The following is a 15,413-nucleotide window of genomic DNA, read 5'->3' on the forward strand; positions in this document are numbered from 1 at the left end:
TGAGTGTGTGTCCGACTATAAATCCTAGGGTTGTGTGTTCAACGCTCACTGTCGGCACGCGAGTTTTTTTTTTAATTAAAAAATAACAGTTCGTGTTGAACATGTATACTGCACATTTAAGTTCTTAAGCAACCCTTAATGTTCGTGTGCGTGGCATAGTATGTAGTGTCTTTGGCTAGAAATCAGAGGGTTCGTGTGTTCAACTCGCACAGCGATCGAAATAAAATAAAGTAAAATAAAAGTAAGAAAGTGTGATGAAATTAAAAAAAAAATCTCTACATCAACTGTTCTAAAAATAGAATTTTTCTACTTACTTTTCAACTTCTAGTGGCCACAGAATAACTAGTTATTCTAGTGGTCATAAAATAACTACAAACTGAGTGCGACATGCCCTTGTAAAAATAATGGGGAAGAAAGGGGGTTTGCTAGTAGTTACGGCTGCCAAAAATCCCTTACAAAACCCATGATTTTGGGAGGACTTTTTTGCTGGGTTGGGATCCTGTTTACCGCAATAATAGTACAAGACATATTGAATATGTTTAACAGACATAATGGTCCATATAATCTATTAAATCCCACGGTTCTCAGCTGGCTAGTGGGCTCTAGACAGAGATGGTCGGTATGACGATTTTTTAGGTTTTCGACGGCCAGAAAGTTGTAAACGTCGAAAACGTCATATACCCGTGGAAAACGTATAAAAAGTAGCAGATGTCGTTAACCTTAAAAAAGTATGTTATCGTCATATTTTTCACTTAATATTAATCGAGCTTAACTCTAAACGAGAAAATTAATAAAAATCATTAAAAATGATATTTAAAAAATAAAAAACAGGCTGAACCCGTCTGGGATTTGAACTCACGTTCTTGGAAACATATGACAAAATGTTGTCACGGCATGTTAGTGCTCAAAGCCAAAGTCATAACTTCAAAGGCAGTGCAAAAAAGCGTTTGTCATGAAGAAATACAATTCAACGGCCATTCCACAGTCGATATGTCTGAAGAGCTGCCTAACTAACAGCGAAACCGGTCACATAATTGGTGGCTGTGTAGGTTCGAGTCCTTGGCTTTCCTTTTTCACTTGCAAACAATTTCGATCATCAAGCTTAACTCTAAACGAGAAAATTAATATTAATCCTGCAAGCATGTCATTGTTACTGAAGAGCTTTTGTACCTTTTTGAAAATACAAGCATATTTTTATTAATATTTTAATTTTTAAAATAATTGAAATAGTTGAACAATAAATTGGATTACGCCACCTACAATATATTCTGAACACTACCATTTCTTTACGTATAATTCTAAGAATTTGCGGGTGAAATGATAAACGAATATATAATGCCCATATTATATAACAAAATATATAGAATGTGCATTTTGGAACGAAATCTTTAATGCTTGCTTTTTTAATAAAATAGGATCTTAAAAGAAATAATAAAATTAGTTTTAATATTATGAAAAACCTCGATTTTTAGGTTATAAAATTCGATTGTTTATTCTGTCAAAAACCTTGTAGTTTGGCTAGATTTACGACGTTTCTGAGGTATGTAATATATGTCCGAAATGTATGTCAGATACGTTATAATTCCCGAAAGACCATCTGTGGCTCTAGAAGCGATCATTGTTGAAATGAGAGACTGATATTGGTCCAACCTTTGCACATCGCATTATTTTTGTCAAAAATAACTCTAGTTCGAAGATGGACTGAATAGGACAACTGATTTCGGTTAAAGAACAGTTTAAGAACTAAAGACGACTTCCAAATTTAGATTCAGACTAAGTTAGGTTAGACTAAAGGACCTGTAGCTGTTCTAGTAGATAGTGTTCATCCTACCGGAGTATTGAAAAGCTATAGTTATAGAAAATAGATATTGTGGACAGAGGGAAGGCATTACATCATTTCATGAAAGGTATCGAAGAATGTGGTCGGTTAGTTCCTTCTCGCTGCAGCCATATCAGATCCTTGGCAGACAACAACCAGAGGCTGGATCGTGTGGTCACCTATGATTCTTGTATTGGACAGCGACATATAAGTCTCCGATTGTCTATTCTTCTCCTTTGCATAATCTGGCGAAGTGAACAATTTGATCTATGTCTCTTATTCTGCAGTGACTTCTAATTATTCCTACCGTTAGTTTCAGGTCGGATTTCTTCATGGAAAGTATAGACATGGTTCTCGCTTGGATAGGATTGATTGGCCAGATTGCCTTGGATACCTAACATTTAGATTTATTTTGCCAAATCTTACTAGCCTTATCCCGAGTTCTTGGTTCTCAGTGCCGCTTGAAGTAGCCCAGGTGTAGATTGATTGAGTTGTCGATATCGATATCGGTTGAGTCCGATCCGCGACGCGCCATTTTTTTAGCTATTACATTTCCTTCGACCTTGCAATGACCAGGAACCCAACACAAAATAATGATTGATTTTAGTTTCACCATAGTGTTGAGAACTAAGTGATTTAAGGGTCCCTTGATTATCTAGATAGTAACCAGTCCAACTATGTTCCTCTTCATATGGCTCATCGCTTCTGCAGCTATTTTGATTGCAACGACTTTGGCTTGGAAGACAATTTTCGTTCATGTTATATGTGATCCGTAATCTGAAGGTATCGCTGTAGACACCTGCTTCTGTTCCCATCTCAGAGCAATCGGTACACGCAAAAAAACGGCCTCTCTAACATATGTCCCAAACATATTTTGCAGCAAACATATATATGTTTGCAACAGTCCCATACATAATATATGTTTGGGTGGAAACAAATATATGTTTGGGTGCAAACATATATATGTTTGGGTGCAAAGATATATATGTTTGGGTGCACACAAAGATATGTTTGTGTGCAAACAAAGATATGTTTGGGTGGAAACAAAGATATGTTTGGGTGGAAACAATTTTATGTTTGGGTGCAAAAAATACAAACCCAGTGGGCGCTTACTGAGAGCAAGGGAGCGTAAACTTCAATGTAAAACACTTTGAAATGTGTGCTCACTTGCTCTCAGTAAGAACTCACTGGCTATCTCTATAGTATACACACAAATGTTGAGGTTGTTTATTAAAAGGCAAAAGAACAACAAACACATAGGTACATACAAAATTATATAGAAATACATAACACACTTTAATAAAAGAAAAACTGACTGAAATAATTTGTAAATAGTCACACTTTTAAAAAGGAAAAATATATAGAAACGTAGTTGAACGCTTCTCCTTAGTTGTGAAATAAAACAAATTGTCCTCATAGTTGAAATCATCAGCGGGGAATCGGCATCTAGAATCAAATGATTATGTAATGTAATAAATAAATATGGATATGCCATATTTCAAATATACATAAGTATGTATGTAATTGCCAATATTAAATGCGATTTCTTCCTTGTCCAATAAAATAATTCCATTCAACTTTCCGATTCAATTATAAAATGTATTGGACATTTAATTTACTAAAAAGCACAATTTCTTTAAGAAAAGACAAAACACTGATATATTTATTATTATATGGTTAACAACAACAAAACAAGAAACACACGAGTTTGACTCATACATGCCACCAAAGCCCCCTTCTACGTCGTCTATTATACAATACACACAACTCTTCATTATAAAACAGCATTCCACAGCTGCGAGAGCACTGTTATTACTCTCGTTGACAAACATCCTCTCTCCACCCATGAAAAAAATGTTCTAACATAAAAAATATGTTTTACCCAAACATATCAAATTGAGATATGTTACAAAATGTTGCAAGCATATATTTGTTTGGACCCAAACATATTATGTTTGGATCCAAACATATATTTGTTTGCAACCGGTCCCAAACATATATTTGTTTGGATCCAAACATATTTCTAACATAAATTTTTCTGCATGTATAGATCTCTATACCATCTAATCCTGGAGAGTTATTAAACCAGGCCTCCCTGTGAGGTATGTTTGCATTTAGTGGTAGTTCTGATCGCCGTAGAATAGCAGAGCTACCGTATTCGGAGCTGAGCTATGAATATAGTGTCTTCCATCGAAGTCCACTCTTCCACCATACCATAGAACCATAAGCAAGAATGGAACGTACAACGGTCGTGAAAATCTAATAGATGAGTTGTGGTCTCAGTCTCCAGCTCTTGCTGATGAAATTCTTGTTCGTTCTTCGACATACCTTTTCCGCGTTAATTGGTGGTCCAGAATTATGCTAAGGTAATTAGCAGCTAATGAGTGCTCAAGGAAGCTTACTAGAAGCCACAATAGTGATGATAGAATACCACATTGTGGTGTGCCCCTGGTGACAGATTTACGAATATAACTCTCAGCCATGTTTGAGTTGATTATCCTGCCGTTGAACATTCCGTCAATCCAACTGATCAGTGTAGAGGAAACACCTAAGTTTAAGAGTGAAATATGGTGGTGGCAAAATACCCCTCAGTAATGTTGGCGACATTTCCTGAGTATTTCAGCCATTTAAAAACTTCTCTACAAAAGTGGTGTCTTAGACACGCCGTTCGGACTCGGCGATAAACTGTAGGTTCCATATCATTGAGTTAATATGAATCGGGGTGCACTCATTGATATGGGAGAAGTCTCCCTTGTCCCATCTGGGATGTTTGTGGAACAGTTATATATAAGTTGATCGGTATATAGTCGGAAGTGTTTTGACTTGACTTCCCCGCTTTAGGGATGTATGTCACAGTGACATTTGGAGGGAGGAAAGAAAAACAAAGACAAGCTCTGAAAATATGTTCAGGTGTGGGATCACTGTCTTCCTTGCGTTATGCAACATTGCAGGTATGATACCATCTGGTCCTGACCATGCTATGCTGGTCCCTTTCTTCAGGTACCTTCTCCACAAAACTTCAATACTTTTGCCCTTTCATACAGTTTAAGGCCGGTCTCGGATAATATTCAAATTTTAATAGCGGGCTAACATTGTGCAACAGTAATTATTTTTTGCCACAGGAAGTCAATACTTCCTACTTCCTGACTCCCAATATTTTAAACAACTCCTTCATACATCTCATCATTAAAGAGAATATATTTTTGTTAAGTTCTTAAGCTATTGATCGCAAGTAGTTACTTAACGATCAGATACATATGTAGTTAATGAGAGGTAACCCTGTATAGCAATGTTAATTATTCTTAATGGCAATTATAAATGAACTTCACCTTAGAATTTACAAAACATTGTAGAAAAATCAATGGGGTTTAACGTAAAAACTATGCACAGAAATTTGCCATAAAAAATACACATATTTTCATTTTAACAAACTACAAGTAATTAATGGAAACCAACACCAATATTATTAACTCCATCAAATTGCTCATCCATGAGCGGCGCACTAGGCAGTAGTAAATAACAACAAATAATACCACAAGCCACCAAAAAACTAAAACGAGCTGTCTGGGTGCGTTACACTTGAAAAAATATGTAGGTCAATGTTTTTGTTGTGTTTTGTGTATTTTTTAAAAGAATGGATATTCAATGAAAAGTTTTAAATATGCATCAAATACACCCGTACGACTGTATGTATACAAATGTATATGGATTTATTTGGTGGAATATTACATAATTGGAAAAACGGTTAAATATCTAAAGTACAAAAATCTGGAAAAACACCCTAATCAAATTGAGTACATACATATTGGAAAGTTCCCTCTATTTTATTTGCAAATCGAAACAGAAATAAAGCGGTCGATCGATATCCAATAGCTTAAGTGGTGGACTGTAAATCCTTAATAGCCTTAGTGTTAAGTACCTCTAACGTTAACATAACGTCAGTAAGGAGATTCTAGCAGGAAACACTAACCAACATGCGTATCTAAACGCTTTATTATGTGGATCTATCGATCGACCATACAACCTTAGAAAATTTAATAGAAACAGTTCTCAGTCCTGGCCTGGGCTTTAAAATAAGTCAATAAACATTAGTTGAAATATATTTTACAATCAAATCCAATATCATTCAAGCGTATATTTCAGGGTCAAGATTAGCTTTAAATTGAAATACCTGAATGTTACTGAGCCATAACTTAAAGAAATACGCAAATTGTAAGAAGTTTAACGTTTATGTTTATTTTCTTTTTAAATTTTAGGGTGACTACATCTGGATAGAGCCCGCCTCGGGTAGAGAATTCGATGTAGCCATTGGTGCTCGTGTCATTTCTGCAGAGGGTCGACGCATACAAGTACGCGACGATGATGGCGACGAAATCTGGCTATCGCCGGAAAGGCGCATCAAGGCCATGCATGCTTCCTCCGTGCAGGGTGTGGAGGATATGATATCCTTGGGAGATTTGCATGAGGCTGGTATATTGAGAAACCTACTAATCAGATACAAAGAGAATTTGATTTATGTAAGTCGACACGTACCATTTCAACGAAGGACCAATTCAAAATTACCATATTTTTGTTGTTTTCATTTAGACATACACTGGCTCCATTTTGGTAGCTGTAAATCCCTATCAAATTCTACCCATCTATACGGCGGATCAAATTAAACTCTATAAAGAACGTAAAATTGGTGAACTGCCACCACACATCTTTGCCATAGGCGACAATGCCTATGCCCACATGAAACGCTATCGCCAGGATCAATGTATTGTTATATCGGGTGAATCGGGAGCGGGTAAAACAGAAAGCACAAAACTTATTCTACAATATTTGGCTGCCATCAGCGGTAAACATTCCTGGATAGAACAACAAATTTTGGAGGCTAATCCCATATTGGAGGCATTTGGTAATGCCAAAACTGTCAGAAACGACAATTCTTCAAGGTGAGTTACATACCATCAAACTCTATCACACAGCTAAAGTCATCATTTTTTTCCTTTTCCAGATTTGGCAAATACATTGATATACACTTTAGTGCCAATGGCGTTATTGAAGGTGCCAAAATTGAGCAGTATCTGCTGGAGAAATCTCGCATAGTTTCACAAAATCCCAGTGAACGTAACTATCACATATTCTATTGTATTTTGGCTGGACTTTCTATGGAAGAGAAGAGGCGTTTGGAGCTGGGAAATGCATCGGATTACAAGTAAGTTCCCCAGCATATCTACCGAAATCACTTTATATATTTGTTTCCTATTCATAGATACCTAACTGGTGGCGATTGCATCACCTGTGAAGGACGCGATGACACTGCCGAATTCTCTGACATTCGTTCTGCCATGAAGGTTCTACTTTTCACTGATCAAGAAATTTGGGAAATTATCAAGCTGCTCGCAGCTTTATTACACTGCGGTAACATTAAATATAAGGCCACAGTTGTGGATAACTTGGATGCCACCGAAATTCCCGAATACATAAATGTGGAAAGGGTTGCTGCCCTTTTGGGATTGCCATTGCAACCTCTTATCGATGCTCTCACTCGCCGTACACTCTTTGCTCATGGTGAAACTGTTGTCTCGACATTGTCCCGTGAACAGTCAGTGGATGTACGCGATGCCTTCGTTAAGGGCATATACGGACGCCTCTTCGTACACATTGTACGCAAAATTAATGCTGCCATTTATAAACCAAGGGCCACCTCACGCAATGCCATTGGTGTTTTGGATATTTTCGGTTTTGAGAATTTCGATCAGAACAGCTTTGAACAATTCTGCATAAATTACGCCAATGAAAACCTGCAACAGTTCTTTGTCCAGCACATCTTTAAGTTGGAACAGGAGGAATACAATCATGAGGGTATCAATTGGCAGCACATTGAGTTTGTGGATAATCAGGATGCCTTGGATTTGATTGCCATCAAGCAGTTAAACATTATGGCCTTGATTGATGAGGAGGCACGTTTTCCCAAGGGCACAGATCACACTATGTTGGCCAAATTGCACAAAACCCATGGCACCCACAAAAATTATTTAAAACCCAAGTCGGATATTAACACCAGCTTTGGTCTGAATCATTTTGCCGGTGTGGTATTCTATGACACCAGTGGTTTCTTGGAAAAGAATCGTGACACATTCAGTCCCGATCTACTGCATCTTGTAAGTCAGAGTAGCAATAAATTCCTACGTCAAATCTTTGCCCAAGACATTGAAATGGGAGCAGAGACTCGCAAGAGGACGCCCACTCTATCCACTCAGTTCAAAAAGAGTTTAGACGCTTTGATGAAAACCCTAAGCTCCTGCCAGCCATTCTTTATACGTTGTATCAAGCCGAATGAGGTGAAGCGCCCAATGTTGTTCGATCGCGGGCTGTGTTGTCGTCAGTTACGTTATTCCGGTATGATGGAAACGATACGTATTCGCAGAGCCGGCTATCCCATACGTCATGGTTTTAGAGATTTTGTGGAACGCTATAGGTTCCTTATTCCTGGTGTACCCCCAGCTCATCGCACGGATTGCCGTTTGGCTACATCACGTATTTGTGCCGCCGTACTGGGCAAATCAGACTATCAACTCGGCCACACCAAAGTTTTTCTAAAAGATGCTCATGACCTGTTCTTGGAGCAGGAGCGTGATCGTGTCCTAACACGTAAAATTTTAATCTTACAAAGAACTATACGTGGTTGGGTCTATCGTAGACGTTTTCTGCGAATGCGTGCCGCAGCCATCACAATTCAGCGCTATTGGAAAGGCTATGCCCAGCGCAAACGTTATCAACAAATGCGTGTGGGCTACATGCGTTTGCAGGCATTAATTCGTTCACGTGTCCTATCCCACAGATTCCGCCATTTGCGAGGTCATATTGTGGGATTGCAGGCTCATGCTCGTGGTTATTTGGTTAGACGTGAATATGGACATAAAATGTGGGCCATTATTAAAATCCAATCGCATGCCCGTCGAATGATTGCCATGCGACGGTACAAGAAAATGAAAGAGGAATATAAGAAATTCGCCGAGGTATTGCATTTACGTAAATTAGAGGAACAGGAATTGATGCACAAAGGTAATAAGCATGCCCGAGAGATTGCTGAGCAGCATTATCGGGATCGCCTACATGAGCTGGAACGCAGAGAAATAGAAAAGGAGATCGAAGAACGCAGACGGGTAGAAGTTAAGAAGAACATAATAAACGATGCAGCCCGCAAGCAAGACGAGCCTGTGGATGATGGAAAACTTGTGGAGGCAATGTTTGATTTCTTACCGGATTCCAGCAGTGAGGCACCCACACCACATGCCGGTCGAGAAACTTCAGTCTTTAATGATTTGCCCCACGGCAATAGTGTTAATCAGGAGGTAAGAAGTTTTAAGCATTAAATGTGACAGTAGTAATATGCTTTCTTTCATTCCCACAGGATATAATTGGTCCCATGCACATCTCCGAGGATGAAGAAGATTTATCGGAATTCAAATTCCAAAAATTCGCAGCCACCTATTTCCAGGGCAATGTCAATCATCAATACTCGAAAAAGGCTTTAAAACATCCCCTACTGCCACTGCACACGCAAGGTGACCAGTTGGCAGCGCAAGCATTGTGGATAACTATTTTAAGGTTTACCGGTGATATGCCCGAACCGAAATATCACACCATGGATCGCATGGATACCACCTCGGTAATGTCCAAAGTCACAGCCACGTTGGGCAGAAATTTCATTCGAAGCAAAGAATTCCAAGAAGCCCAGCTAATGGGTTTAGATCCTGAAGCTTTCTTGAAACAAAAGCCACGTTCCATCAGGCATAAATTGGTTTCACTTACATTGAAGCGGAAAAATAAACTGGGTGAAGATGTAAGACGCCGTCTACAGGATGAAGAATACACAGCAGATAGCTATCAGTCATGGCTACAATCACGCCCCACCTCAAATTTAGAAAAACTACACTTCATCATTGGCCATGGTATTCTGAGGGCCGAATTAAGAGATGAAATCTATTGTCAAATTTGCAAACAACTGACCAACAATCCTCTAAAGTCGTCTCATGCCAGAGGTTGGATACTTTTGTCTCTGTGTGTAGGTTGCTTTGCACCCTCCGAGAAATTTGTCAACTACTTGAGGGCATTCATTCGGGAGGGTCCACCAGGCTATGCTCCCTACTGTGAGGAACGCCTAAAGAGAACCTTTAACAATGGTACCCGCAATCAACCTCCATCTTGGCTTGAATTACAAGCCACCAAATCAAAGAAACCCATAATGCTACCCATCACTTTCATGGATGGCAATACAAAAACGCTTTTGGCCGATTCAGCTACCACGGCTCGGGAGTTGTGCAATCAATTGTCTGATAAAATAACATTGAAGGATCAGTTTGGTTTTTCACTTTACATTGCCCTATTCGATAAGGTTTCCTCTTTGGGTAGTGGTGGAGATCATGTAATGGACGCCATTTCGCAATGTGAACAATATGCCAAAGAACAAGGAGCCCAGGAACGCAATGCCCCCTGGCGTTTGTTCTTCCGCAAGGAGATATTTGCTCCCTGGCATGATCCCACCTTTGATCAAGTCGCCACGAATCTCATTTATCAACAGGTGGTGAGGGGTGTCAAGTTCGGAGAATATCGTTGTGATAAAGAGGACGATTTGGCCATGATTGCAGCTCAACAATATTTCATTGAATATGGCACGGATATGTCTATGGAAAGACTGTTTACCCTGCTGCCCAACTTCATACCCGACTTCTGTTTGACAGGTGTCGACAAAGCCATTGAGCGTTGGGCTGCCCTCGTTTTGCAGGCCTACAAGAAGTCATACTACGTCAAGGAAAAAATCCATTCGCTCAAGATCAAGGAGGACATTGTAAGCTATGCCAAATACAAATGGCCATTGCTATTTTCACGGTTCTATGAGGCCTATCGCAATTCTGGTCCCAATTTACCCAAAAACGATGTCATCATTGCCGTCAATTGGACAGGTGTCTATGTGGTCGATGACCAAGAACAAGTTCTATTGGAATTAAGTTTCCCTGAAATTACTGCCGTATCCAGTCAGAAGACTAATAAAGTTTTTACACAAACCTTTAGTTTGTCCACAGTTCGAGGAGAAGAATTCACATTCCAAAGTCCCAATGCTGAAGACATACGGGATTTGGTTGTCTATTTCCTTGATGGTCTGAAGAAACGGTCGAAATTTGTCATAGCCATTCAGGATTATCGAGCCCCCTCAGACGGTTCGAGTTTCCTGTCGTTCTTCAAGGGTGACCTAATCATTTTGGAAGATGAAAGCTGTGGGGAAAATGTCCTCAACAATGGTTGGTGTATAGGTCGTTGTGAACGCACCCAAGAAAGGGGAGATTTCCCAGCCGAAACTGTCTACGTACTACCTACGCTTACGAAACCACCTCAGGATATTCTAGCCTTATTTAATGTTGAAGAAGCTCATCATGGCAAGCGTTTGAGTATGGCATCTAACGGAGTGGCTGAACCCAGAGACAGACCACATACCTTAATGGAATATGCTTTGGATCACTTCCGCTTACCTCCCAAGCGTACGGTATCGAAAACTTTGACATTGAGTTCTAAACGTTCGGAGGAAATTTGGCGTTATTCCAGAGATCCCATTAAGGCGCCGCTTTTGCGGAAATTGCAAGCAAAAGAAGAATTGGCCGAAGAGGCTTGCTTTGCTTTCGCGGCCATACTCAAATACATGGGTGATTTACCTTCTAAAAGGCCAAGAATGGGCAATGAAATCACCGATCACATTTTCGATGGTCCACTGAAACATGAAATTTTGAGAGATGAAATCTATTGCCAAATAATGAAACAGTTGACTGACAACAGAAATCGCATTTCAGAAGAGCGTGGTTGGGAGTTGATGTGGTTGGCCACGGGTCTATTCGCCTGTTCGCAGGCGCTACTCAAAGAGCTGACACTCTTCTTGAGGACCAGAAGACATCCCATATCGCAGGACTCATTACATCGCCTGCAAAAAACAATACGCAATGGCCAGCGCAAGTATCCACCACACCAAGTAGAAGTGGAAGCCATTCAGCATAAAACGACACAGATATTCCACAAAGTATATTTCCCAGACGATACAGATGAAGCTTTTGAGGTGGATTCATCCACAAGGGCCAAGGATTTCTGCCACAATATTTCACAACGTCTATCGCTGAGAACAAGTGAAGGTTTTTCACTGTTCGTTAAAATAGCCGACAAAGTCATTTCAGTACCCGAAGGAGACTTCTTCTTTGATTTTGTAAGACACCTAACCGATTGGATCAAGAAGGCCCGGCCCATACGCGATGGCAGTAATCCACAATTCACCTATCAGGTCTTCTTTATGAAGAAACTCTGGACGAATACAGTGCCCGGTAAAGATCGAAATGCTGATTTGATATTCCACTACCATCAAGAGCTGCCGAAACTATTAAGGGGCTATCATAAGTGTTCACGTGAAGAGGCAGCCAAATTGGCTGCTTTGGTCTATAGAGTACGCTATGGTGATAATAAACAGGAGTTGCAAGCCATACCGTAAGTTGTGTTATGGAAAGGGTATAGAAAAATAAGCGAAATATTCATGTGTTTTATTTTCAGACAAATGTTGCGTGAACTGATACCCTCCGATTTAATGAAAATGCAAAGTACTAGTGAATGGAAACGGGCAATTGTCGCCTCGTACAATCAAGATTCTGGTATGAGTTCGGAAGATGCTAAAGTGGCGTTCCTTAAAATTGTCTATAGGTAAAATATTTCTAATACTTAAAGTTGCATAAGAGTTGTTATTGTTTTCAATCACATATTAGTATCCAAAGCTATTCCATAATTTGTATACACTGTAACGTTTTTAAATGCTAGGAAAAGTGGCTTTCGCCGTAAAAACTCATTCATTTATATGTTGAAGTTACCTTAAATTACTTATATTTTGATTTCAGATGGCCAACATTTGGATCTGCTTTCTTCGAAGTGAAACAAACGACTGAACCTAATTATCCCGAGATGCTATTGATAGCAATTAATAAGCACGGTGTTAGTCTTATTCATCCAGTAACAAAGGTAAGAGCAAGCGTAATTGTTTATTGAAGTAGACATGGGAAAATTAATGATGTTATTACTTTGTTTCAGGACATACTTATAACACATCCCTTCACACGCATTTCAAATTGGTCCTCCGGCAATACATACTTCCACATGACCATTGGTAATTTGGTACGAGGCTCAAAGCTGTTGTGTGAAACTTCTTTGGGTTACAAAATGGATGATTTATTGACATCGTACATTTCGCTGATGTTAACTAATATGAACAAAAATCGCACTATACGCGCAAACTAATCAAGTCTAATCAAACTTTTTCCTCCCACATAAAAGTCTCTTAGATAACTTGAAATTTTGTTTGGTTTCTTTTTAAAAATATTCTGACCAAAATTATGTCTTTTATTGTGTAGAAACTACTCTCTTCTATCGTTTTACTTATGTTATAATTTATGATCAAATTACGTTTAATTTATGTATGTTATTATTACATTTTTAAATTTCTACTCTCTCCCTAACTATAAAATTTTAAATATTTTTAATATTTATTTTGATTATTTTATTTGTTAGTTTTTAAGTAAGGCAATCGAAACTCGGTATTTTAATACGTATACCAATTTGTATTTGTTTTTTTTTTAACATTTTGTTCGATAACACACGTTTTTCAAAATTTTCTCATTTTCTTTCAAATCGAAATGTAAGACAAAAATTACATGAAAACCCATAGTAAACTGTATTAGCCTTAATTTGTTTTAAACAATTTGCAAAGACATTAAAAAGAATATCAAGAAAGAGTTTTTTAATTTACCGTAAATAGAACTATTTGTAATCAATTAAAGTATATTATTTATACAATAAATATATATTTATAAAAAATATTAAAAATTTATTACTTGTTTGATTGTTTCTGAATGTGAGACAAATGAAAAATAAAGCAAGTTTGAAACAATATAAAATGAAAGGATAATATCTTTCATTTTCTTTAATTTCCAAAGAAGCAACAAGAGGAGAAGTAACTAGATGACATCTCCTACTCTCAAAGAAGTGAAAATGGGGTACCGGCAGATTTTTTAAACTAAACACATCCAAACAATTATATTCTATAAATTGTGGTTACAACAAATGCCACAATTGAACGAAGTCCCACCAACTTGCTTACTGTGTACGAATTCTGATCCTTTTTCACATAGGCGGGTAACAGATTATAAGTAGTTTATTGAAAATTTTTATGCGCTCGGAGTACGATGGATGTTGTATCAAACATTAGCGTAAAGGGTGCTTAGCTAATTTTATGACCGGTGTTCGCCTTTTCTATCCCAAAACAAATATTGTATCTTTTTGTTGATGACGGTTGCAAAATCACCTTAAACTTTAAATTGATTGGTTTAAGCTTCCATTGACTGTCCGAATCTTTTGGATGTGTTTTTTCGTAGTCAACTAACTTTTTAAAAATCACAGTTTTGGATGACCTTTCTGATGAAAGCAAACAACAAGGCCAATTAAGCTCTACATCACTTGTCGGGAGTAGTGAGGATAGGATTCCCCAAAATTAAAAATTCGTTTAAAGGAAGTAAGGATTGTATTGTCACTCTTATACGGATACCGTCATACCTGAATAAGTTTTCAATCATGATGTGATTATGGGTACACCGCAAACAATTAATATCGTTGGACTATTAGAATTTATATCAAGATGATTGGTCAATGATTGACGTAATTGACGATTGAAGTAATGGTTAAATAACGGAACTGCTTAATATATACGTACATATGTTGGTGAAATTAACTCTACCACTGATCCCAAAAGTTCAGTTCAAACAATTGATCTCCATTTGGCGTGTATTTAAAACTACACAGATCCGTCACTTTTGCGTAGCCGGTCAGATCGAATAGTTAAAAAAAAATTAAGCGCTCCTTAAACTTTTAAATGATAGATAGGTACAACAAAAATGTGGCCGGAGAGACAGACACCCATAAAGCTAAAGTAATGCTTGGTTTACATCATGGCACAATTACCCAGGTAGTGGCATCGTAAAATTTTGAATATGTTATGTCAAAACTTTCTTTATGTTGTTGGGAAAATTACAACAAAAATAATTTTTTTATAAAGGGATTTGACTTTTCACATTCGATCAGCTGGTGTGATACCACTACCTGGTAGTTCTGCCATGGTTTACATTTACGAAATCCACTTGATTTCAATTGTCAATTCCTCTGCGTATACGTCAAATGAAAACTCATCTGAAATCCATTGGATTTAATTTGACGTTTAAGGAAGGAACAAAGGAATTGGCAGATGAAATCGAGTGGATTTCGTAAATGCAAACATAGTAATAGTCGTCGAAATTTTGATATTGTAAACTGAAAGTAAAACAGTAGGTCTGTTCGATAACCCAAAAGTTTGTACAAAATTTTACAAAATGCTGTTCGATAACAAACTTGTTCAGTAAACGAGAAATGAGGAGTAGTTGCAAGTACTTACAAGTACTTTTTACTTGCGAAGTTATCGAACAGACCTAATCTTTCAAGTAAAATCATATTTGTACAAAATCCCAAGATGACCCAACCTGACGCCCATTTATGC

At 38.1% G+C, this 15,413-nt stretch overlaps 1 protein-coding gene and 1 long non-coding RNA gene across 2 annotated transcripts in view; one reads left to right on the forward strand and one right to left on the reverse strand.

Annotated features, from left to right (window-relative positions):
- Nucleotides 1-13,597, forward strand: part of ck (unconventional myosin-VIIa ck) — a 64,842-nt gene extending 51,245 nt beyond the window's left edge. The window contains exons 4-11 of the mRNA XM_073966542.1: nucleotides 6,076-6,336; nucleotides 6,407-6,756; nucleotides 6,819-7,019; nucleotides 7,077-9,162; nucleotides 9,222-12,331; nucleotides 12,395-12,541; nucleotides 12,733-12,853; nucleotides 12,923-13,597. Of these exons, the coding sequence (XP_073822643.1) occupies nucleotides 6,076-6,336; nucleotides 6,407-6,756; nucleotides 6,819-7,019; nucleotides 7,077-9,162; nucleotides 9,222-12,331; nucleotides 12,395-12,541; nucleotides 12,733-12,853; nucleotides 12,923-13,129 (6,483 nt within the window). The 3' untranslated portion in view covers nucleotides 13,130-13,597. The remainder of the gene's footprint in view (nucleotides 1-6,075; nucleotides 6,337-6,406; nucleotides 6,757-6,818; nucleotides 7,020-7,076; nucleotides 9,163-9,221; nucleotides 12,332-12,394; nucleotides 12,542-12,732; nucleotides 12,854-12,922) is intronic.
- Nucleotides 1-14,774, reverse strand: part of LOC141393517 (uncharacterized) — a 56,808-nt gene extending 42,034 nt beyond the window's left edge. The window contains exon 1 of the long non-coding RNA XR_012410113.1: nucleotides 14,598-14,774. This is a non-coding gene — a long non-coding RNA (uncharacterized lncRNA). The remainder of the gene's footprint in view (nucleotides 1-14,597) is intronic.
- Between the last annotated feature and the right edge of the window lie 639 nt (nucleotides 14,775-15,413).

This window comes from Musca autumnalis, unplaced genomic scaffold (assembly GCF_047663935.1).
Source record: "Musca autumnalis isolate F117 unplaced genomic scaffold, ASM4766393v1 scaffold_2, whole genome shotgun sequence".
NCBI lineage: Eukaryota > Metazoa > Arthropoda > Insecta > Diptera > Muscidae > Musca > Musca autumnalis.